The 26,043-nt window shown below is 37.9% G+C and overlaps 1 protein-coding gene across 3 annotated transcripts; it reads left to right on the top strand.

Moving 5' to 3' along the window:
* Positions 1-864: 864 nt before the first annotated feature.
* Positions 865-24,372, top strand: LOC148773158 (RNA-binding motif protein, X chromosome-like). Of its 3 annotated transcripts, XM_088834430.1 has the most exons (9): positions 865-970; positions 1,435-1,545; positions 3,511-3,675; positions 19,616-19,762; positions 21,628-21,739; positions 21,778-21,788; positions 22,901-23,033; positions 23,111-23,199; positions 23,953-24,372. In XM_088834430.1, exons 1-9 carry the CDS (start codon positions 865-867, stop codon positions 24,255-24,257), a joined length of 1,179 nt encoding a protein of 392 aa, XP_088690556.1. In that variant the 3' UTR covers positions 24,258-24,372. The 3 variants fall into 3 exon arrangements, with proteins under 3 accessions (XP_088690556.1, XP_088690553.1, XP_088690555.1); XM_088834427.1 differs by lacking the exon at positions 21,778-21,788 and having other exon boundaries at positions 22,908-23,033; XM_088834429.1 differs by lacking the exon at positions 21,778-21,788 and having other exon boundaries at positions 19,616-19,768; positions 22,908-23,033.
* The last annotated feature ends 1,671 nt before the right edge of the window (positions 24,373-26,043 follow it).

Genomic DNA, 26,043 nt, shown 5'->3' with positions numbered 1-26,043 from the left:
CTCCCTTGGCTTGGGGCTGCTAGTTGTGGGGCCTGTTGCTTTGGTGCGTAATCCAGCTTTTCTCTCTCGGCTTCCGGCTGCTAGTCGTGGGATATTGCTTTGGTGTATAACTTAGGTTTTCTCCCTTGCCTTGGGTGTGCAAATTGTGCATCGCGATGTAACAGCCGAGGCTCCGTTTGGTTTCACGTGCACTTCTTTAAACAGTTTTTCTCTGAGATAGTGACAGTAGTTGGAAAACTTAACCAATATACCTAACCATTTTACTTACATGACTTTAAAGTTTTCAAATGTCGAACTGTTGATTATTTTAACAAAAACGGTCAAATTTTAATGTTCGTAAAAGTTTACATTATTCAGTTTGGCGCCATGATTCTTACTCTACCACAAATGCCCACAGGTTAAATTTCCCTCAGCAAAGTATTTTATTCTTTTGTGGCTTTTATGACTTAGTATTGCAGAAGTTTTTGAATGTAAGTGTATTTTAAAGATTATTTGTAGGGTAATGAATATAAACGTGAGAAAATGGAGGAAATTTGAAAATCTGTTTAGTATAATTTATGCACATGTTATAAAACTTAGATACAGTATTTAGGTTTTAATGAATGAAACCTTTAAATAGTGCAGCTCAAAAGAGATTTACAGCAGCCGTCTAATGTAATTTAAACTTCCAGGCTTTTGTCATCTGTAAAAAACGTCATTCGTTAGTTCAGCGCTTGTTTTCCTTTTTGCGTTACAAGTTTTCTTGTCTTTTTAGTAAACATTTTTTAAAGTTAAGTTTTTTTGTTTTTTTTTTTTAATGACACTTGAACATTTTGGCTCATGATTAGTTTTTTGGCATATTTTTTGCCACCTAACAGTAAAACGATGGAAGCAGATAGGCCTGGAAAACTCTTCATAGGAGGCCTCAGTGCTGAAACAACGGAGAAGTCCCTTGAAGCTGATTTTGGGAAATACGGTCACATTATGGAAGGTAACTGTAGAATCAATATACATTAAGTCGTTAAAGCATATGTATACTTTGAGTAGTTTGAGATTTTTTTTTTAATTGATTAAGCACTTGGCAGTCAGTGAAAGGGTCTCCTCTTACTGAAAAGGGAAGAAAAGAGTGCTTTTAAAATGTACTAATGGTCCTGGGACATGAAAAAGAATAAGATATGGTAATTGTAGAATTATTGAGATTATTTACTGTTAGTTTTTAAAATACTAGAAGTTATACATAAAAATCAAATTGTGTGGTGTTTTTATATCATATATAAAATAATATATAGATTTTTGTTGCTTTTAAGTAACTTTCAAAAGTTTGTACTCTATTGATAACATTCAAGTATGTTAAAGGGGTCTTATGAGAAAGCGTCAAAGGAGTGATTATTTTGAAAACAATAAAGTTCAGTTTTATGTGACATTTTAAATTAAAAAGATTTATGTATATTACAGTTCTCTTGATAAGGGATCGGAACACAAACAAGTCGAGAGGCTTTGCTTTCATTAGTTTTGAGAGCCCGGCAGATGCAAAGGATGCTGCCAAAGGAATGAATGGAAAGGTAAGTCTTAATAATGAATGTTCTTCATCTAGTACTCTTTATAGATTTCTTTATTGTTACAATAGTATAATGCTCTGTAAGGCTTCACTCTCCTTTTTGTCACATAAACACTGGATCCTCTGGTTGGGAAGAGATTGAAGTTAATACCCAGCAGTAACAAAATAGGTTAAATCTGTCTTCTATTAGCATTCAAGTGTAAACACAAATAGGTTTTAACCTTCAGCACTCTACCGGTATTCCATTCTGTATTTTAAGTCTTGGCATTTTCTATTTAAGTCAGTCTTCACTGTTTCAGTGTTACGAATAAAAATTTGTCCCTTAGAGGCAGAACTGTTTTTAAACATTGGAGAATTGCTTTACAATATTGTGTTGGTTTCTTGCAGTCTATCAGCATGAATCAGCCATAAGCATCCCACTTCTTTAGCTAGTTACAGAGCACTGTGTTTGCTCCAGGATTTCCCCGTCTGTGGATTGTTATATTAAATAAAAAAGTCTATTTCCCCCATTTTGTATTGTGGGTCATGGGCTTTTGTACTCATGATATCCTGTTAATTGTTAAATTATCTCTAAAACTTCTACATTCCCTTAGTGTGACTACATTAATTCCCTATTATCTATAGTTATGGTTCTAGTATATTTCAGGCATGTGGCACAAGCTGACCCTTGTACTTTCATTTTTCAGATATGGTAATACCTAAAAGTTAAGTTTGACCCAGCTTTGGGTCACAGAGATAAAGTTTCCTTGAGACTACTTGATGGTAACTAATTGCTGTTTTTTAATTTGTTCTAGTTGTCTAGCCACAGGAACATGTAATCTGAAATTACACTTGAATTATTCTTTATTCAATAGGTGTTATATTGTAAGGCATTGATTGTATTTAGTAGCTGACTAATGGTTATGGATGAGACAAAGTATTTATTTTCTTGAGCACTGGTATTCTAGGGTGAAGGGAAAAGATGTACGAGAGGAAACATTAATTTCACATGCAGAAATGTTAAGGAAAATGAAGTAGTAATTTTGGTAGAGCTTATTGGGTTTTGGATACTATTTTTAGGTATATCTAGGAATGTAAGCTAAATCCTGCGTTGGGAAGGAGGCAGTGCATGAATTTGTGGAAAATATTTTAAACCAAAAAATAGAAAATAAGACCTAAGATGGGAAAACATGGCTTTTGAGGCTGATTATATTGAGCTAGAGCCCATTTCAGCCAGAAGTCCTGGTAGGAATTTAGGATTTAAAATTATTTTCCAAAAATAATATGAAATAACAAGAGTCTATATAGTATGATTCCTGCTGGGTTTTCAAAACTCCCTTTGGTCTCTGTAAAAGATTAAGGCAGATATTGGAAGATCAATTAAGTTTAAGCATTTCTGAAAAATATGAAGTAGCATTACGGTAACTATTTGGGAACACAAAATAAAACAGTTGTGTAAGGCAAGAAATGTTAAAGACCAAATAAGGACCCTAGTTTTAAAAAAGAAAAAGGAAGAAAATTAATAGAACTAGAGTAAATACAGAGCAGCACTTATATTGAGAAATTTTCTTTATGTTTGTGTCTAATAGAACAAATGCTAAAATGTAATTATGATAGGAACAATAATTTTGAGTAAATACTGTAAGTAATATGCATGCTTTTACATACCCTTGGGAAACAAATTTTAAATGGAAAAATTACTAAAATGAAGCACGTTACAGAAAATAAAAATGTGTGCTTTTTCATGGTAATGGAGAGATACACATCTTTTAATACCAGAGAACCTTGCCGGAAATTCTGATAGTAAATGCATATGCTTTGTGGTGGATGACTTACGAAAGGCAATTGCCAATTAAGTCATGTTCATCATGTGGAAGGACACAGTCATTTCAGGAAAAAAATGTTTGCTTTTGGGGAAAAAATACTGACTTAACTCATTACAACAATAAGTTAAATTTTATGTAACATTAGTGATGCTGTACTTAATCTTTTAGTTTTTGGATGGAAAAACAAAGTAGAACAAGCCAATAAGCCATCATTTGAAAGTGATGGTAAACTGAGATCTCAACCTCCTGCAAGAAAAAGGGGCCATCCGAAAAATCTGAGATGTGAAAAAGGAGGAGGAGCAAGAGGGTGTGTGTCTCAAGGAGGACACTTTGGTAATGTATTAAAATATAAGGATGCCATAGCACTGAAAACCTGTTAAGTTTGAACATCTAGTAAACCTTAATTTTTATTGCATTGGTAATGAGCAGAATAATCGATAAGAATATATTAGGTGAGAAATTACCATTCTTGATAATCAAAATTATTTCTAAGTTGTAAAGAATTGTCGTAGTTTTAAAATTACGTATGTGCAAAAAATGTTTATCGTCTTACAGGGAAATCACTTAAATTTTGTTAAGTTTTTTTTAACCATTGTTATTGATGCCTCTTTAAGAGTTTTTCTACAGAATTCATTTCTGTTGATCATACATTAGAATTTTCCAGCTTACAGCAAATAACTTTATTTAAAGAATTAAAACTACGTTGATATACTTTCAGAGTAGTCCTACTGTATTGTAAAAAGTACTGGATAATTTTCAAGATTACATAACAGATAACCACAGTTCAGGGGTGAAAATTCCATATTTTTGGACTGACCTTATAGTGTTTGTCTTGAGCATAAATGTGCAGACAAATCTATGCAAATATCCACTGTCATTTTGATACGGTGCTTTTGTTCCTGGGTTCTGTTGTAGTATAATTTGCATTTTGGAAAAGTTGTCTTTGATGCAGATGTAAAAGCATCTGTTTTGTATGTATATTTACATACAAAACATATATATTTACATGTTTGTGTGTGTTAGAGAACAGTGAGTTATTGAAAATGGTAATATGAGATTTTCAAAGAAGTTTTTACTTGGTAAGACAGAAGAAGGGAGTCACTTTCCATTCATAAACTCCCATGTATTTAATGAACTTTGTCTCTTCTACTAACAGTAGCAAATCTTTAAAAAATTTCACTTCTGGTTTTGACAACCAGATGTGCCATTTTTAGAAAATCTTAAGTTCAGTTACAGCGTGTGTTCATTATAAGATCACACAGTCCTGTTGTTTTCTCAAGAGATGAGGGGAAAAGTTTACTAGCTTATACTCTGCCAAGTGTAATTGGAATATATCTGTCAACATTTTTCTAGTTAGATAAAAAGATAATTTTTCATTGCATACCATGTATTTTTAACGTCTGTTAAACTTGAACAGAACATAGCCTTTTACTCAAAATTAACACTAAAGGTTATGCTTGAACAAAACAGAATTGATCTGTGTGAATTCAATTATAAGCAGGATTTTTTTTTTTTATCGAATTATATATGTATCCATGGTTGTTTGAAAAGTTGCATATTTTCCTATAAAAGGTGTTGTTTGTATTTTTAGGTGCATATTTTTATTGTTTTGACTTAATTATTGTTACATTTTATTTATTTGAAGTATAGTTTATTTAAAAGAATGGATTAGTTTCACTTGTGCAACATTGGGACTTAATATTTGGATAGATTCAAGTCAATGTATATTTCATGTAAAATATTCTCTCTTTCTCTATGAGGTACAAATAGCTTTGTGACATGTTTTTTTTTTTAATTTACATTATTTTATTGGTTGTCCCATACTTGGCATGAATCCACCCTGGGAGTACATGTGTTCCCAATCTTGAATGCCCCTCCCACATCCCTCCCCATATCATTCCTCTGGGTCATCCCAGAGCACCAACCCCGAGCTTCCTGTATCTTGCATCGAACCTAGACTGGCAATTCATTTTACATATGATAATATACATGTTTCAGTGCCAATCTCCCAATTCATCCCAACCATCCCTGTGTCTCTATTGCTGTCTCACACACAGGGTTATCGTTATTGTCTTTCTAAATTCCCTATGTATGTGTTAGTATCCTGTATTGGTGTTTTTTTTTCTGGCTTACTTCACTCTGTATAATAGGCTCCAGTTTCATCCACCGATTAGAACTGATTCAGATGCATTCTTTTTTTATTATGTTAATTTTAATTGGAGGCCAATTACACTATTGTTTTGGTTTTGCCATACATTGACATGAAACTACCCGGGTGTACATGTGTTCCCCATCTTGAACCCCCGTCCCACTTCCCTACGCATATCATTCCTCTGGAGCATCCCAGTGCACCAGCCCCGAATATCCTGTATCATGCATGGAACCTAGACTGCCGATTAGTTTCACCTATGATGATATACATGTTTCAGTGCCGTTCTCCCAAGTATCCCACCCTCACCCACGGGGTCCGTAACTGGTGTATATATCTGTGTCTCTTTTGCTGTCTCGTATACAGGGTTATTGTTACCATCTTTCTACATTCCATATATATGTGTTGGTATACTGTACTGGAGTTTTTCTTTCTGGCTTACTTCACTCTGTATAATAGGCTCCAGTTTCATCCGCCTCATAGAACTGATTCAATTGTAATTTTTTGCCCTTTTTAAATATTTTTTAAAAAATTTATTTGGAGGCTAATTATTTTACTATATTGTATTGGTTTTGCTATACATTGACATGCATCTGCCCTGGGTGTTCATGTCTTTCCCAACTTGAACCCCTCTCCCATCTCCAACCTATATCATTCCTCTGGGTCATCCCAGTGCATAAGCTCCGAGCATCCCGTATCATGCATCGAACCTGGACTGGAGATTCATATCACATATGATAATACACATGTTTTAATGCCATTCTCCCAAGTCATCCCACCCTCTCCCTCTCCCTCAGAGTCTATAAAACTGTTCTGTATATCTGTGTCTCTTTTGCTGTCTCACATACAGGATTATTGTTACTATCTTTCTAAATTCCATATATATGGACTAGTATACTGTATTGGTGTTTTTCTTTCTGGCTTACTTCACTCTGTGGAATAGGCTCCAGTTTCATCCACCTCATTAGAACTGATTCAAATGTATTCTTATATATATATTGTTTTAACTGGAGGCTAATGACTTTTGAATATTGTATATGTTTTGCCATATGTTGACATGCATCTGTCCCGGGTGTACATAAGTTCCCCATCTTGAAACCCCTTCCACCTCTGTCCCCATATCATCCCTCTGGGTTATCCCAGAGCACCTGTCCCGAGCATCCTGTACCATGCCTTGAACCTGGATGGCCGATTCATTTTCACATATATTAATATACATGTTTCAATGCCATTCTCCTGCATCATCCCCCCTTGCCGTTTCCTACAGAGTCCATAAGATTGTTCTATATATCTGTGTCTCTTCTGCTGTCTCGCATACAAGAGTTTCATTAAAATCTTTCTAAATTTCATATATATGTGTTAGTATACTGTATTGGTGTTTTACATTCTGGCTTACTTCACTCTGTATAATATGCTCCATATTCATCAACGTCTTTAGAACAGTTACAAATTGCTTCTTTTTTTTATTTTTTAAAACAATTTAATTGGAGGCTAATTTACAATATTGTATTGGTTTTGCCTTTCATTGATATGAATCTGCTCCAGACATACATGTCTTCCCGATCTTGAACACACCCTCCCTCCTCCATCCTTATATCATCCCTCTGGGTCATCCCTGTGCCCCAGCCCAGAGAATCCTGTTTCATGCATCGAACCTGGACTGGAAATTCATTTCACATATGATAATATACATTTTTCAGTGCCATCCATCCATATCATCCCAACTTCGCCCTCTCCCACAGAGTCCATAAGACTGTTCTATATATGTGTTTCTTTTGCTATCTCGCATAAAGGGATATTGTTACTATCTTTTTTAAATTCCATATAAATGTGTTAGTAAACTGTGTTGGTGTTTTTCCTTCTGGCTTACTTCACTCTGTATAATAGGCTCCAGTTTCATCCACCTCATTAGAACTGATTCAATGTTATATATATATATATATGTATATGTATATATATATGTATATATTTATATTTAATTTTAATTGGAGTGTAATTATTTAAAATATTGTATTGGTTTTGCCTTACATTGCCATGAATCTTCCCTGGGTGTACTTGTGTATCCCATCTTAAACCCCTCTCCCACTTCCATCCACATGTCATTCCTCTGGGTCATCCCAGAGGACCAGCCCCAAGCATCCTGTATCATGCATCGAACCTGGACTAGCTATTCGTTTCTCATATGATAATATACATGTTTCAATACCATTCTGTGAAATCATCCCACCCTCTCCCTCACCCACTGAGTCCATAAGATTGTTGTATATTTCTGTGTCTCTTTTGATGTCACACATACAGGGCTGTTTTTACCATCTTTCTAAATTCCATAGATATGCATTAGTATACTGTATTGGTGTTTTTCTTTCTGGGTTACTTCCCTCTGTATAATAGGCCCCAGTTTCATCCACCTCATTTAGACTGATTCAAATGTATTCTCTTTTTTTTAATCTTAAAAAGAAAAAACAAACTTTACTTGGAAGCTAATTAAAATATTGTATATGTTTTGCCATACTTTGACATGAATCTGCCCTGGCTGAACATGCATTCCCCATCTTGAATCCCCCTCCCGCCTCCCTCCCCATATCATTCCTCTGGGTCATTCCAGAGCACCAACCCCGAGTTTCCTATAAGATGTTTCGAACCTGGACTGGCAGTTCGTTTCACATATGATAATATACATGTTTCTATGTCATTCTTCCAAATCACCCCACCATTTCCCTCTCCCACAGAGTCCATAAGACTGTTGTATAGTAACAGTAACAGATATCTGTATCTCTTTTGATGTCACGCAGACAGGGTTATTGTTACTATCTTTCTAAATTCCATATATATGCTTTAATACACTGTATCGGTGTATTTCTTTCTGGCTTACGTCACTATGTATAATAGGTTCCAGTTTCGTCCACCTCATTAGAACTGATTCAAATGTGTTACTTTTTTTTATCCTTTCTGAAAAATTTTAATTGGAGGCTAATTAGTCTACAATATTGTGTTGTATTTGTCTTACATTGACATGAATCCGCTCCGGATGTACATGTGTTCCCCATCTTGAACCCCCCTCCGACCTCCCTCCCCATATCATCCCTTGGGGTCATCGCAGTGCGATAGCCCCGGGCATCCTGTTTCATTCATCAAACCTGGGCTGGGGATTTATTTTACATATGATAATGTACATGTTTCAATGCCATTCTCCCAAATCATCCCAAATTTGCCCTTCCTTCAGAGTCCATAAGACTCTTCTATACATCTGTGTCTCTTTTACTGTCTCGCGTACAGGGTTATGGTTACCATCTTTCTAAATTCCATATATATGTGTTAGTGTACTGTTTTGGTGTATTTCTTTCTGGCTTAATTCACTGTGTAAAATATGCTGAAGTTTCATCCACCTCAGTAGAAGTGATTTAAATGTATTCTTTTTTTTTAATCTTTTCAAAAAATTTTAATTGGAGGCTGATTACTTTACAATATTGTATTGGTTTTGCCATACTTTGCCATGTATCTGCCCTGGGTGTACCTGTATTTCCCATCTTGAACCCATCTCCCTCCTGATAATATCCCTTTGAATCATCCCAGTGCACCAGCCCTGAGGACTCTGTATCATGCATCAAACCTGAGTGGAGGAGATTCATTTCACCTGTGATAATATACATGTTTCAATGCCATTCTCCCAAATCATCCCTCCCTTGCCCTCTTCCTCAGAGTCCATAAGACTGTTGTATATATCTGAGTCTCTTTTGTTGTCTTACATATAGGATATTGTTACCATCTTTCTCAATTCCATATATATGATTAGTAAACTATATTGGTGTTTTTCTTTCTGGGTTACTTCACACTATAATTGGCTCCAGTTTCAACCACCTCATTAGAACTGATTCAGTGTAGTCATTTTCTAAATTTTAACTGGAGGCTATTTATTTTACAATATTGTAGTGGTTTTGCCATACATTGACATGAATATGCCCCAGTGTACATGTGTTCCCCATCTTGAACCCCCTCCCTCTTCGCAGTATCATTCCTCTGGGTTTTCCCAGTGCACCAGTCCCGAGCATCTTGTATCATTCATTGAACCTGGACTGGCAATTCGTTTCACATATGATAATATACATGTTTCTGTGCCATTCTCCCAAATCATCCCACCCGTGACTTCTCCCACAGGTTCCATAAGACTGTTCTATATATCTGTGACTCTTGCTGACTCGCGTACAGGGTCATCATTACCATCTTTCTAAATTCCGTATAAATGTGTTAGTATACCGTATTGGTGTTTTTCTTTCTGGCTTACTTCTCACTGTATAATAAGCTCCAGTTTCAACCACCTCATTCCGTCCGTTCCGTTCAGTCACTCAGTCGTGTCCAACGCTTTTACGACCCATGGACTGTAGCCTACCAGGCTTCTCCGTCCATGTGATTCTCCAGGCAAGAATACTGGAGTGGGCTACCCTTTCCTTCTCCACTGATGCAAATGTATACTTTTTCTAAAAAAAATATTTTTATTGGAGGCGAATTACTTCACAATATTTTATTGGTGTTGCTGTACATTGACATGATTCTGCCCTGAGTGCACAGGTGTTCCACATCTTGAACCCCCCGCCCCCCGCCGAACTTCCCTCCCCGTATCATCCATCTGGGTCAACCCAGTGCACCAGTCCCGAGCATCCTGTGTGATGCATCGAACCTCTACTGACGATTCATTTCCCATGTGATAATATACATGTTTCAGTGCCATTCTCTTAAGTATCCCACCCTCGCCCTCTCCCATAGAGTCCATAGACTGTTGTATATATCTGTGTCTCTTTTTCTGTCTCACATACAGGGTAATCGTTCCCATCTTACTAATTTCCATATGTGTGTGTTAGTATATTGTATTGGTGTTTTCATTTCAGGCTTACTTTAATCTGTATAATAGACTCCAGTTTCATCCGCCTCATTAGAAATGATTCAAATATATTCTTTTTTAAAATTTAAATTATAAGCTGATACTTTACAATATTGAATTCGTTTTCCCATACATTGACATGAATCGGCCCTGGGTGTACATGTGTTCCCCATCTTGAACCCTCCTCCGACCTCCCTCCCCATATCATCCCTCTGAGTCATCCCAGTGCACCAGCCCCGAGCATCCTGTATCATGCATCAAACCTGACTGATGATTCATTTCACGTATGTCGGCATACTTGTTTCAGTGCCATTCTCCTAAATCATCCCTTGCTTGTCTCTCCCTCTGAGTCCATAAGACTGTTCTCTATATCTATGTCTCTATTGCTGTCTCACATAAAGCGATATTGTTACCATCTTTCTAAATTCCATATAAATGTGATAGTATACTGTGTTGGTTTTTCTTTCTAGCTTACTTCACTCTGTATAGTAGGCTTAGGTTTCATCCACCTTATTAAAACTGATTCAAATGTATTCATGTTTTATCGTTTATAAAAAATTTCAATTAGAGGCTAATTAGTTTCCAATACTCTATATTGGTTTTTCCATACACTGCCACGAATCCACCCGGTTGTACATGTGTCCCCATCTTGAAATCCCCTCACGCCTCCCTCCTCATATCATTCCTCGGGGTCATCCCAGTGCACCAGCCCCGAGCATCCTGTGTCATGGATCGAACTTGGACTGGTGATTCTTTTCCCATATCATAACATACATGTCTCAATGCCATTCTCCAAATCATGCAACCCTTGGCTTCTCCCACAGACTTCATAAGACTGTTCTACATCTCTGTTTCTCTTTTGCTGTCTCGAATACAGGGTTCTCATTACCATCATTTTGAATTCCAATATATGTGTTGTATACTGTATTGGTGTTAATCTTTCTGGCTTACTTCACTCTGTATAATAGGCTCCAGTTTCATCCACCTCATTAGAACTGATTCAAATGTATTCTTTATATATATATGTATGTATGTATGTATTTAATTTTAATTGCACGCTAATTGCTTTACCTGAATTGCTTTACAATATTGTATTGGTTTTGCCTTACATTGCCATGAATCTTCCCCGGGTGTACATGTGTTCCCTATCATGAACCCTGCTTCCACCTCCCTCCCCACATCATTCATCTGGGTGATCTCAGAGCAGCAGCCCCGATCATCCTGTATAATGCATTGAACCTGGACTGGTGACTCATTTCCCATATGGTTATATACATGTTTTAATGCCATTCTCCCAAATCATCGCACCCTCTCCCTCACCCACAGAGTCCAAAAGACTGTTCTATATATCTGTGTTTCTTTTGCTGTCTCGCATACAGGGTTATCGTTACCATGTTTCTAAATTCTATATATTTGTGTTCGTATACTGCATTGGTTTTTTTCTTTCTGGCTTACTTCACTCTGTATAATAGCTCCATTTTCATCCACCTCATTGGAATTGATTCAAATGTATCCTTTTTTTATCTGTTATAAACAGTTTTAATTAAGAGGCTAATTACTTTCCAATACTATATTGGTTTTGCCATACACTGACATGAATCCACCGGTTGTACATGTGTTTCCCATCTTGAACTCCCCTCCCACCTCCCTCCCCATATCATTCCTCAGAGTCATCCCAGTGCATCAGCCCCGAGCATCCTGTATCATGGATCGAAGCTGGACTGGCGATGCATTTCACATATGATGATATACATGTTTCATTGCCATTCTCCCAAATCATCCCTCCCTCACCCTCTCCCACAGAGTCCATAAGACTGTTCTATACGCCTGTGTCTCTTTTGTGTCGCATACCATGTTATTGTTTCCATCTTTCTCAATTCCATATATTTGTGTTAGTATACCGTGTTGGTGTTTTTATTTCTGGCTCAGTTCACTCTGTATAATAGGCTCCAGTTTAATCCACCTTATTAGAACTGGTTAAAGTGTATTCTTTTAATTACTGAGTAATACGGCATTGTGTATATGTACCACAGCGTTATTATCCATTTGTCTGCAGATGGACATCTAGGTTGCCTCCATGTCCTGGCTGTTAAAAACAGTGCTGCATTGAACATTGGAGTACATTTGTTTCTTCCAATTCTTGTTTCCTCGGTGTGTATGCCCAGGAGTCAGATTGGTGGGTCGTATGGCAGGTCTATTTCCAGATTTTTAAGGAATCTCCCCCACTTTTCTCCGTAGTGGCTGCACTAGTTTGCATTCCCATCAACAGTGCAGGAGGGTTCCCTTTTCTCCACATCCTCTCCAGCTTTTTTGCTTGTAGAATTTTGGATAGCAGCCAGAAATTCTGACCGGGGTGAAATGGCACCTCATTGTGGTTTTGATTTGCAGTTCTCTGATTAGAAGTGACATTGAGCATCTTTTCATATGTTTGTTAGCCTTCTGTTTGTCTTTTTTGGAGAAATGTCTGTTTAGTTCTTTGGCCCATTTTTTGATTGGGTCGTTTATTTTTTCTGGATTTGAGCTACAGGTGTTGCTTGTATATTTTGGAGATTAATTATTTGTCAGTTGCTTCATTTGCTATTATTTTCTCGCATTCTGAAAGCTGTATTTTCACCTTGCTCATCGTTTCCTTTGCTGTGCAGAAGGTTTTAATTTTAATTAGGTCCTCTTAGTTTATTTTTACTTTTATTTCCAATATTCTGTGAGGTGGTTCATGGAGGATCCTGCTGTGATTTATGTCAGAGAGTGTTTTGCCTACGTTCTCCTCTAGGAGTTTATAGTTTCTGGTCTTCCACTTAGGTCTTTAACCCACTTTGAGTTTATTTTTGTATATGATGTTAGGGAGTGTTCTAGTTTCATTCTTTTACAAGGGGATGACCAGTTTTCCCAGGACCACTTGTTACAGAGATTGTCTTTTCTCCAATGAATATCTTTGCCTCCTTTGTCAAAGATGAGGTGTCCATCGGTGTGTGGATTTATCTCTGGGCTCTCTATTTTGTTCCATGGCTCTATATTTCTGTCTTTATGCCAGTACCATACTGTCTTGATGACTATGGCTTTGTAGTACAGCCTAAAGTCCGGTGGATTGATTCCCCCCTTTCTTCTTTCTCAAGATTGCTTTGGCTGTTCGATGTTTTTGTACTTCCATACAAATTGTAAAATTATTTGTTCTAGCTCTGTGAAAAATAACATTGGTAGCTTGATAGGGATTGCACTGACTCTATAGATAACTTTGGGCAGTATAGTCATTTTCACAGTATTGATTCTTCCAATCCACCAACATGGTATTTTCTCCATCTATTAGTATCCTGTTTGATTTCTTTCACCAGTGTCTTATAGTTTTGTATATAAAGGCCTTTTGGTTTTTTTGGTAGGTATATTCCTAAGGATTTTATGCTTTTCGTTGGAACGGTGAATGGAATTGTTCTCTTAATTTCTTTTTCTATTTTCTCATTATTAGTGTATAGGAATGCAAGGGATTTCCGTGTGTTGATTTTATATCCTGAAACTTTACTATATTCATTGATTAGCTCTAGTAGTTTTCTGGTAGAGTCTTTAGGGTTTTTTGTGTAGAGGATCATGTCATCTGCAAATAGTGAGAGTTTTAATTCTTTTCCAATCTGGAATGCTTTGATGTCTTTTTCTGTTCTGATTGCTGTGGCCAAAACTTCCAAAACTATGCTGAACAGTAATGGTAAGAGTGGCCACCCTTGTCTTGTTCCTGACTTTAGGGGAGATGCTTTCAAGTGTTCACCATTGAGGATAATGTTTGCTGTGGGTTTGTCATATATAGCTTTTATTATGTGGAGGAATGTTCCTTCTATTCCCACCTTATGGAGGGTTTGTATGATAAATGGATATTGAATTTTGTCAAAGGTTTTCTCTGCATCTATTGAGATAATCATACAGTTTTTATTTTTCAGTTTGTTCATGTGGTGTATTACATTGATTGATTTGCGGATACTGAAGAATACTTGCATCCCTGGGATAAAGCCGACTTGGTCATGATGTATGATCTTTTTAATGTGTTGTTGGATTCTGATTGTTAGAATTTTGTTAAGGATTTTTATATCTATGTTCATCAGTGATACTGACCTGTAGTTTTCTTTTTTTGAGGTATCTTTTTCAGGTTTTGGTATTAGGGTGATGGTGGCCTCATAGAAGGAGTTTGGAAGTTTACATTCGTCTGCAGTTTTCTGGAAGAATTTGAGCAGGAGAGGCGTTCAGTTCAGTTCAGTCACTCAGTCGTGTCCGACTCTTTGCGACCCCATGAATCACAGTACGCCAGGCCTCCCTGTCCTTCACCAACTCCCAGAGTTCACTCAAACTCATGTCCACCGAGTCGGTGATGCCATCCAGCCATCTCATTCTCTGTCGTCCCCATCTCCTCCCACCCCCAATCCCTCCGAGCATCAGACTCTTTTCCAGTGAGTCAAGTCTCGCATGAGGTGGCCAGAGTATTGGAGTTTCAGCTTTAGCATCAGTCCTTCCAATGAACACCCAGGATTGATCTCCTTTAGAATGGACTGGTTGGCTCTCCTTGCAGTCCAAGGGACTCTCAAGAGTCTTCTCCAGCACCACAGTTCAAAAGCATCAATTCTTTGGTGCTCAGCTTTCTTCACAGTCCAACTCTCACATCCATACATGACCACGGGAAAAACCATAGCCTTGCCTAGGCGTACCTTAATTGGCAAAGTAATGTCTCTGCTTTTTAATACACTATCCAGGTTGGTCATAACCTTCCTTAGCTCTTCTGTAAAATTTTGGTAGAATTCATCTGTGAAGCCGTCTGGTCCTGGGCTTTTGTTTGCTGGAAGATTTCTGATTACAGTTTCCATTTCTGTGCTTGTGATGGGTCTGTTAAAGATTTTCTATTTCTTCCTGGTTCAGTTTTGGAAAGTTGTACTTTTCTAAGAATGTGTCCATTTCTTCCAAGTTGTCCATTTATTGGCCTGTAATTGCTGATAGTAGTCTCGTATGGTCCTTTGTATTCCTGGGTTCTCTGTTGTGATCTCTCCATTTTCATTTCTAACTTTATTGATTTGGATTTTCTCCCTTTGTTTCTTGATGAGTCTGGCTAATGGTCTGTCAACTTTATTTACCCTCTCAATAAAAAACAGCTTTTGACTTTGTTGATTTTTGCTTTGGTCTCTTTTGCATTTATTTCTGCCCTGAGTTTTAAGATTTCTTTCCTTCTACTCACCCTGAGGTTGTTAATTTCTTCCTTGTCTCATTACTCTAGGTGTAGAGTTACGTTATTTAGCTGACTTTTTTCTTGTTTCTTGAGGTATGCCAGTATTGCTATGAACCTTCCCTTTAGCACTGCTTTTACAGTGTCCGAGAGGTTTTGGGTTGTCATGTTTTCATTTTCATTCGTTTCTGTGCATATTTTGATTTCTTCTGCGATTTGTTGGTTACTCAGCAGCGTGTTCTTCAGCCTCCATGTGTTGGAATTTTTAATAGATTTTCTCCTGTAACTGAGAGCTAATGTTACTGCATGGTGGTCAGAAAAGATGGTTGGAATGATTTCAATTATTTTGAATTTACCAAGGCTAGATTTATGACCCAGGATATGATCTATCCTGGAGAAGGTTCCGTGTGCACTTGAGGAAAAGGTGAAATTGATTGTTTGGGGGTTAAATATCCTATAGGTATCAATTAGGTCTAACTGGTCTGATGTATCATTTAACGTTTGTGTTCCCTTGTTAATTTTCTGTTTAGTTGATCTATCCATAGGTATGAGTGGGGTATTAAAGTTTCCCACTCTTATTGTGTTATTGTTAATTTCCCCTCTCAATTGCTAGCATTATCTTACACATTGCGGTGCTCCTATATTGGGTACATATATATTTATAATTGTTATGTCTTCTTGGATTGATCCTTTGATAATTATATAGTGTCCTTCTTTTCCTCTTTTCACAGCCTTTGTTTTAAAGTGTATTTTATCTGATATGAGTATTGCTACTCCTGCTTTGTTTTGGTCTCTGCAAGGAGTATCTTTTTCCAGCCCTTCACTTTCCGTCTGTATTTGTCCCTCGTTTCGAGGTGGGTCTCTTGTAGACAACATATATAGGGGTTATAGGGGTCTTGTTTCTGTATCCATTCAGCCAGTCTTTGTCTTTTGGTTGGGGCATTCAACCCATTGACATTTAGGGGAATTATTGATACCTATGATCCCGTTGCCATTTACTTTATTGTTTTGGGTTCGAGTTTGTACACTCTTTCTGTGTTCTTTCTAGAGAAGGTCCTTTAGCATTTGTTGGAGAGCTGGTTTGATGGTGATGAATTCTCTCAGCTTTTGCTTGTCTGTAAGGCTTTTGATTTCTCCTTCATATTTGAATGAGATCCCTGCTGGGTACGGTAATCCGGGCTGTAAGTTATTTTCTTTCAACACATTCAGTATGCCCTGCCATTCCGTCCTGGCCTGAAGAGTTTCTCTTGAAAGATCAGCTGTTATCCTTATGGGAATCCCCTTGTGTGTTATTTGTTGTTTTTCCCTTGCTGCTTTTAATATTTGTTCTTTGTGTTTGATCTTTGTTAATTTGATTAATATGTGTCTTGGGGTGTTTCACCTTGGGTTTATCCTGTTTGGGACTCTTTGGGTTTCTTGGACTTGGGTGATTATTTCCTTCCCCATTTTAGGGGAGTTTTCAACTATTATCTCAAGTATTTTCTCAGGTCTGTATTTTTGTCTTCTTCTTCTGGTACTCCTGTGATTCGAATCTTGGTGCATTTGACATTGTCCCAGAGGTCTCTGAGATTGTCCTCGTTTGTTTTAATTCGTTTTACTTTTTTTCCTCTCTGTTTCATTTATTTCTGCCATTCTGTCTTCTAGCTCACTTATCCTATCTTCTGCCTCCGTTATTCTACTGTTGATACCCTCCAGAGTGTTTTGGTCTCATTTATTGTGTTATTCATGATATATTGACTCTTATTTATTTCTTCTAGGTCCTTGTTAAACCTTTCTTGCATCTTCTCGATCCTTGTCTCCAGGCTAATTATCTGTAACTCCATTTTGTTTTCAAGATTTTGGATCACTTTCACTATCATTTAGAATTCTTTATCAGGTAGATTCCTGTCTCTTTCTCTTTTGTTTGGGTTGGTGGGCATTTATCCTGTTCCTTTACTTTCTGGGTATTTCTCTGACGCTTCATCTTGCTTATATTGCTGTGGGTGGGGTGGCCTTTCCGTCTTCTGTCTGTTTGTGGAGTTCTCTTTATTATGAAGTTTCCTCTCTGTGGGTGGGATTGCACGGTGTGGCTTGTCAAGGTTTTCTGGTTAGGGAAGCTTGTGCCGGTGTTCTGGTGGGTGGGGCTTAATATCTTCTCTCCGGAGTGCAATGAAGTGTCCAGTAATGAGTTATGAGATGTCAGTGCGTTTGGAGTGACCTTGGGCAGCCTCTATATTGAGGCTAAGGGCTATGTTCCTGTGTGGCTGGAGAATTTGTGTGCTGTGCTCTGGAACTTTGTGTGCTTGCTCTGGAACTTGTTGAACCTTGGGTAGTGCTTGGTTTCAGTTTAGGTATAGAGGTGTTTGATGAGCTCCTATCGCTTAATGTTCCATGGGGTCAGGAGTTCTCTGCTGTTCTCAGGATTTGGACTTAAGCCTCCTACTTCTGGTTTTCAGTCTTATTCTTGCAGTAGCCTCAAGACTTCTCCATCTGTCACTTCCAAAGCGGTTCCCTCTGTTTTAGCTTCTTCTGTTTGTTCTTCTCTTCAGTGTCTAGCTTCTGCCCTGACACAAGGGGGCGGTGGTGGACACTTTTTTAGGCTCACGTTCAGTCGTGCTGTGGGGAAGGAGGAAGTCTGCAAACAGATATCACTGGCATTTGTGGGGAGTGCTCGCAGTGTCTCGGCCACACTGGGTTTGCCCCCGCTCACAGCGTGTGTACTTTCCCTCTCTATACTCCTCAAGCTCTAGGTTGCTCTGCCAGGAACTGTCTGAGGCAGGCCCTGGGTAGCATGCACTTCCCAGGTCAAAGCCGCTCAGGTTCAGGTAGTACTCCTCAAAGGCGCAGACTTGGTTGGGCCTGCGTTTTGGGCCCTTCCCCAGTCCGAGCAGCTCAGGTGGCCAGGTGTTTGGCTAGCGCAGTCGCTGTGACTTATCACCTCCCCGGGCCCTGCTTCTCGGTTTTCTGGGTATACAACTGGCGTACCCTCTCAGGCTGTTGTCAACCGTCCAGAATCCCAAGAAAACTTGGTTATCATCGAAGCCTGCTTGCAGTTTGGTAGATGATGCCTCTGTGGGGCCTTGATTGCCCCCTTAAACAACTCTGCTTGCCCTCTCCTGCCTGTCTTGGTGGGGGATTGGCCATCCGCAGCTGGCTAAGTTGCTCAGTCCTTTGTTCTGTGAGAAGGTCTGGCGGTGTCTTAGGTTTGGGCTTTTTGCCTTTTTGCAGGATATCTATCCCACAGTCTGCTTTGCTATCTCAAGTTAGCTCCCTCAGATTGCCCTCGGGGCCTTCAGGTCCGGTCCTTACTCTAAGCAATGCAGCCCGCATCTCCCTGCCAAGCCCCCACTTGCTAGTGGTGGATATGGGCGTCTGTGCTGCTTCTTCACTGGGAGTTACCATTGGGCATGTAATCTGTGGGTTTTAATTATTTATTTATTTTTCCTCCCAGTTATGTTGCCCTCTGAGTTTCCAAGGCTTGCCACAGACTCGCCAGTGAGAATGTTTCCTGGTGTTTGGAACCTTCTTTCTTTTTTTAGACTCCCTTTCTGGGACAGATCTCCATCCTTACCTCTTTTGTATATCCTTTCGAAGACAATGGGCTGATTTTCTGGGTGCCTGATGTCCTCTGCTGGCATTCAGAAGTTGTTTTGTGGAATTTACTCAGCGTTCAAATGCTCTTTTGATGAATTTGTGGAGGAAGTGGTCTCCCTCTTCTGTTCCTTCGCTGTCTTAGGACCGCCGCCCTATTGTGTTACTTTTTTAAAAAAGCTTTTTTGATACCAGAATAGTATGAATTATTATCATTTTCCTCCAAGTGTGTTTAAAAATTTATTTTATCCTGGTTTTTCTCCACCTCCTTTATTCTCTTCAGACTACTATCACAGCAGTGGTTCTTGACTCATTTCGTAAATTTTTCAAACTGAATTGTACTAACTGATGTTTCATTTGAGGAATTAGTTTTATTGGTTTAGGCAAATACGAATGCTGAAGGCAATGGTAGTTCTTTAGTAAATATCTATAAACAGTAAGCGAAACTTAATGTTTATTCTACTTAAAAGATTTCACTGAAATACAGGTGATAATGGATATAGTCGCAATATGAGCTCTTCAAGAGAAACTTATCCACCTAAAAGAGGACCATCCTCAAGATGTGAAGGTCCTTCTCCTAAAAGATCTGCTCCTTCTGCTCAAGGGCGAACCAGTAGTGGAATGAAAGGACAAGGTAAACGCTATATAATATAGGGACTGTTGTTTCTTAGTAAAAGTGAGCAATTTTAAAATGAATGCTTAACTTTAAGATGCACATGTTTACTGATCACTAGTTTATTTGTTGATTCACAGCTGGAAAATAATTCTTTAGCATCTAATTTTAGATGTGTAGTAGGTGATTAACATAGACGTGGGGAAGACATTTCCTTTAAATCTAAAAGGGAAAGAGGAGAGTGAAAAGGTTGGCTTGAAGCTCAACGTTCAGAAAACGAAGATCATGGCATCTGGTCCCATCACTTCATGGGAAATAGACGGGGAAACAGTGGAAACAGTGTCAGACTTTATTTTGGGGGGCTCCAAAATTACTGCAGATTCTGATTGCAGCCAGGAAATTAAAAGACGCTTACTCCTAGGAAGGAAAGTTATGACCAGCCTAGATAGCATATTAAAATTCAGAGACATTACTTTGCCAACCAGGGTCCGTCTAGTCAGGGCTATGGTTTTTCCCATGGTCATGTATGGATGTGAGAGTTGGACTGTGAAGAAAGCCGATTGCCGAAGAATTGATGCTTTTGAAGTGTGGTGCTGGAGAAGACTCTTGAGAGTCCCTTGGACTGCAAGGAGATCCAAGCAGTCCATTCTGGAGGAGATCAATCCTGGGTGTTCATTGGAAGGACTGATACTAAAGCTGAAACTGCAATACTTTGGCCACCTCATGCGACGAGTTGACTCACTGGAAAAGAATCTGATGCTGGGAGGGACTGGGAGTGGGAGGAGATGGGGACAACAGAGAATGAGATGGCTGGATGGCATCACCAACTTGATGGACATGAGTTTGAGTGAACTCTAGGAGTTGGAGATGGACAGGGAGGCCTGGCGTGCTGTGATTCATGGGGTCGCGGAGAGTCGGACACGACTGAGCGACTGAACTGAACTGAAGCTTGCTAGAGAATTCCTCAGAATTTTTTTTTAAGTTGCTAACATTTGCTGCTTAGTAGGAGTTTTCATGTAGTTTCAAGGTCAAGTATTTTTATGAAAACTAATATCCTATGAGTCAGCATTTTGGAATGTAGAATCTTTTAGCTCTGTTATATTGGCTACCTGGTTCATGTAATTATAAACATTAACTGAAATTTGCCATATTAACTTTAGTTTGGATTCTTGACATATTTTTACTTTGTTGTTTGACTCCTGGTACAGTTAAAAACTTTGAATCACTATCAAATCACTATCAAATTGTCATTTTATGTATAGACTATTATTGAAGCCAAGTGTAATATGGTATTGATTTCAAAATAGTAAAGAAGTTGAGAAAACTAAAGTTTCATTAGACTATTAGCCCGGTAAGCAAACAAAACAAGAGAAGTCTGACCACCAGGAATTAGTAAGAATTAGCACAAGAAGTGAACATTATTTATGGGAATTAGTTTCCTGTTTTGGAAGAGGCAGCATTTTTCAAGTGCGCCCTTTATTACTAATAAGTAGTTGAACTCAAAAGCACTATTGTTTAGAAAGGTCAGTAATTCAGGTTGCGGTTTATGTTAAATTTATCACCATTAGGAGAGAATCAGCTACTTTGTGATTGAATATGTGATAATAGTTTTCAAAAATTAATTAGATTTTACTCAAGTTTTGAGAGATTCTATTACTTGTAATTTAAGGATTATGCAAAATGTACACGGAGCAGATGGTGTCAGAAAATAAAGTGTTCAGGAATTACATGTATAAAGCAAACTAAATGTGCATTAATGGGATTTTATAAGTAGTTTTTTTAAATTGTTTTGGAGAGAGGAAAGATACCAGTCTTTTGATTTTTTTTTTTCTTTGAACTATTACTCTCAATTCTGAGATACTTATGTAAGCATTTTAAAATTAAAGGTCCAGTATTGCGGAGAGAAAATTACAGAGGAGGTCCTCATAGAGAGCCAATGTCTTCTCGGAGAGATAACTGTGTGTCACCAAGAGATAATGGTTGTGCTACTAAAGAGAGGTAAAGAAAAATAAAATACATGCATTTTTAAGTCATAGTTCATTTTGTTGAGGTAAAATTTATCTAACAAAATTTTAAAAGTGAACAATTCAGTAGCATTTAAAATACTCAGAATTCTACAACCACTCTCTCTGTTCAGTTCCAAAATAGTTAATCACCCCAAAACAAAATCCATAAGCAGTTGCTCCCATTTTTATCCTCCTGTATCCCTAGTAAACACCCACCTATATCATGTGTCTGTAAATTTACCTAATCCTGAATATATCATACGTTCACTGTAGCCTGCCAGGCTCCGCTATCCATGGAATTCTCCAGGCCAGAATACTGTAGTGGGTAGCCATTCCCTTCTGCAGAGGATCTTCCTGAGGGATTGAACCCTGGTCGTCCACATTGCACTCGGATTCTTTACCAACTGAGCCACCGGGGAAGCCCTAACAATATGTGACCTTTAATATGTGGCTTTTCCATTAGTGTGAGTGTTTTCAAAGATAATCCTTGCTGAAGCATGAGTCAGTACTTCAGGTTTTGAGTGGGGGTTAACACCATTGTATGTATAGTTAACATGGTTTGTTTATCCATCTTTGTAGTTAATGTGTACAAACATTGGAGTGCCTGTTTTCAATTCTTGGTGTAAACTCTGAATTGGAATTCCTGGGTCGTACAGTAACTTCAGTATTTTAAGGAACCGTTCATCTCCATAACTGCACTGCTGCCAATGCAAGAGACTCAGGTTCAGTCCCGAAGTGGGGAAGATTGCCTGGATGAGAAAACAGCAACTTACTGCAAATTCTTGCTTGGAATGTCCCATCAATAGAGGGGCCTGGTGGGCTACAGTCCACAAGGTCTCTAAGAGTCTGACACAGCTTTATATTTCTACCATGCACACACAGGATTTCAGTTTCTCTGCATGTTCACAAACACTTGATGTTTTATATTTTATATTAAAAAATATCTCTCTATATATATAGCCTGTCTGCTAGGTGCAGAGTAGATATCTCATTCGGATTGAGAAACTGTATTTCCCTAAAATACAATTATGTTAAGCAGTGTTTTATATTCTTGTTCATAATTATATATCTTCCTTGAGGAAAAGTATATTGAAGTCCTTTGCACATTTAAAACTTTCTTTCTGAATTCTTGTCATTTAATTTTGTTTGTTTGTTTTAAGTTTCTCAGGCAGAGATTATTCAAGTTCGCGAGACACCGAGGATTATGCTCCACCGTCTAGAGACTATGCATACTGTGATTATGGCCATTCAAGTTCTCGAGATGATTATTCCTCTAGAGGACATAGGTACTACAAACAATTCTGTTTTTAATCAAATAACTTATGGAAATGGTTAATTATAACATTAATTCTCTTAAATGTAGTGATCGTGATGGCTATGGTGGAAACCGTGATAGAGATTATTCTGAACATCGAAGTGGAGGCTCCTACAGGGATTCATACAAGAGTTATGGTAAGAGTACAGTTACAGCTTACAAATGACAAAATTAGAATTGACATGCTAGATCTACATCATTTACTCAAGTTTACTTCTATTTTCTCAGAAAATAAAATGTAATTTCTACCTAATTGATTGGTTTGAAGGTCTTTGAATTATTTTTGATCTGTCATTTCAAATGATATGAAGGATAATTTGGCAGCTCACATTTTTTAATCACAAAAATTATTGTAACATTTTTAAAAGCAAAAGTGCTGTTGAGAGTATGAAACACAGGAACATTATGAAGTTCAAAATTTTAGTCTTTTCCAAAAAATTAACATTTAAACTCCTGCTAAGGCACTTCAGTCGTGTCCGACTCTGTGCAACTCCATAGACAGCAGCCCACCAGTCTTCCCGGTCCCTGGGATTCTCCAGGCAAGAACACTGGAGTGGGTTGCCATTTCCTTCTCCAGTGCATGAAAGTGAAGTCGCTCAGATGTGTCCGACTCTTAGTGAACCCATGGACTGCAGCCTACCAGGCTCCGCCACCCATGGGATTTTCCAAGCAAGAGTACTGGAGTGGGTTGCCATTGCCTTCTCAACTACTGGAACTAAAAAGTACTGCTCTTTTAAATAAATGTGAAAGCCCCTTCACCACTGCTGCTAATTCATATCTTCACCAGAGAGGCAGATAAAGGCTATCCTTTCAAAGATTTAGTACTTTACAGTCATGTTATAGAAGTAACGGGAAAAGTTTTATAATTTTATCAATTACTGATTTCACAGGGGGCTCCCGTGGTGCTCCATCAGGAAGAGGTCCACCTCTGAGTTATGGCAGAAGCAGTCGCTATGATGATTATAGCAGTACAAGAGACAGATATGGAGGAAGTCGGAAAAGTTACTCAAGCAGCCGAAGTGATACCTACTTAAGTGGTCGTGACCGTGGCGGAAGACAAGAACAAGGGTTTCCATCCTCCAAGGATAGGGTGTACCCTCCTCCTCGTGAGTCATACAGTAGCTCAGGTTGTGAGGCTTCCAGGGGAGGTCATGGGGGGAGCCGATCTGAAAGAGTAGGCAGAAACAGGTACTAAAAATGTTTTCTTGGCATGGGAAAATTTTTTGTGAGTTTCTGTTTTAACTGGTACTTGAGTATTGCTGAAGAAAACCGTTGGTTTTGGAGGGAAGAGCTGTAAACTTTCACCTCCATGAATTTTCAGATAAATTGAAAAATAGAATTATTCAGATAAGTTGAAAAATAGAGTCATTCAAAGTAATCTCATACTTGTTACTGCTGGTTGAAAGATAGAAGTTAAAATTTTTAAATTTAATGTCTAAATTTTCTGAGTATGTTTTGTAAAGTGTTATTGTTTATTTTACTGGTGGGTTAAACGAGCATAAAAACACTTGTTTCTTGTTTAGAAGGTGAATTGTGCTGTTTGCTTAAAGTTTCCCTTTGTAGTCTTTGCACACGAATGCATTCAGAATTAAGCAGTATGGTATTTCTCCATTGCAAGCCTTACCTGCTTTATATTTAGGTTAACAATATTACATATTATTTTTGAAAGCAGTGTATAGAAGGTTTGGCAAGGCTCTAAAAACCTGAAGGAAATGTTTGCATCTTTACTAAAATTTTGTCTAACTTTTTAAAACAATAGTATAAATCAGAAGAAAATTTAGATGTGTGAATAAATGTTTAAGAAGTCTGAAGTTAAGTATCAATTTTCTTAGTCATTCAAGTGGCAAATGATAAAAGTGCCAACCACGATTAAAAAGAAAACAATCTGCACCTAAGTTGGGATTGAACTAGTTAAGTATTCTGAGTATGTATCTTCATGAAAGGAAGCAGTTCTAGATTTGTTGGAAATGAAATGCTTTAAGTAATACTTATTTCCACTTCATTTTGGAGTACTTGGTATAACCCAAAAGTATAGGCTTATCTATAAGGAAAGTTAAGGGGTTTTGTAGGCAATCCTAGGTATCAGTAATAATACATCAACTTTTTATTAAGAGGCAAGGATAAGCGCTGCAGAACAAATTGGAATTTGCAAAATTAGTGGAGAAATTTGCAGTGCCCTTTTAAAGTAACAGAAATTTACTTGTTAAAGGTTCCATTAACAATAAAATCAAAATAATATTTGAGGCAAACTCAGAAGACAGATTAAGAAATTTCTTAGGATTGTTCCACATGTTAGACGTCAAAAGCATAGTTAAAATACATTTTCAAGACAAAGGACAGTGCATAAAAGTGACATTCATGTTCTACATGAAGTTCACCAGGCAGTACTGTCCAGGTAAGCAGGTACAAAATAAGCAGTAAGTTACTGATCCTAGTACGAAGCTGAGAAAGAACAGGATATGTTTTGAGTAGTTGCATTGGTAACTGCTGAAATGCCAACCAAAGTCAGCAACTGCTCCTTTGATATTTTGGTAACATTTTTACTAGACATTATGAAGGCATAATTTTCATTCAGTTGTGCTGTAGTGTTTGTGAGGACTGAATAAGAGTATAAATGTTGTAGCATAATTTCTAGTTACCATAACGGATTCACAGGAAATAGTGTCTGTATTACCTACCCTGGAAGCTTTGAGCAACAGAAAGATCCTTGACAGGATGTCTTGTTATCATAGTGACAACATTTGTGAGAAAATGAGAATGGCAGCCTAGAATAAAATTTCTCCCCAAAATTGCTACAAGGATTCTGTTTTTGAGCGTGTGAAAGAGTAAATGCTGAAAATTATAACCAAAGTTAAAAGCCTATCTTGTTAAAACGTTCATGAGAATATAATGAATTTGTCTGTAGTACAGAGAATGAGAAGTAAATTTCAACTATAAGTTTTCTCTACATTTTATTTGTAAGGAGTTCCTGTTTTTAAAAT

The sequence above is a fragment of the Moschus berezovskii genome, chromosome Y (genome assembly GCF_049115385.1).
Source record: "Moschus berezovskii isolate FMDL1 chromosome Y, NW_MosBer_1.0, whole genome shotgun sequence".
NCBI classification, from domain to species: Eukaryota; Metazoa; Chordata; class Mammalia; order Artiodactyla; family Moschidae; genus Moschus; species Moschus berezovskii.
The sequence above is the reverse complement of the archived record's forward strand: the minus strand, read 5'-3'. Positions and strand labels throughout refer to the sequence as shown.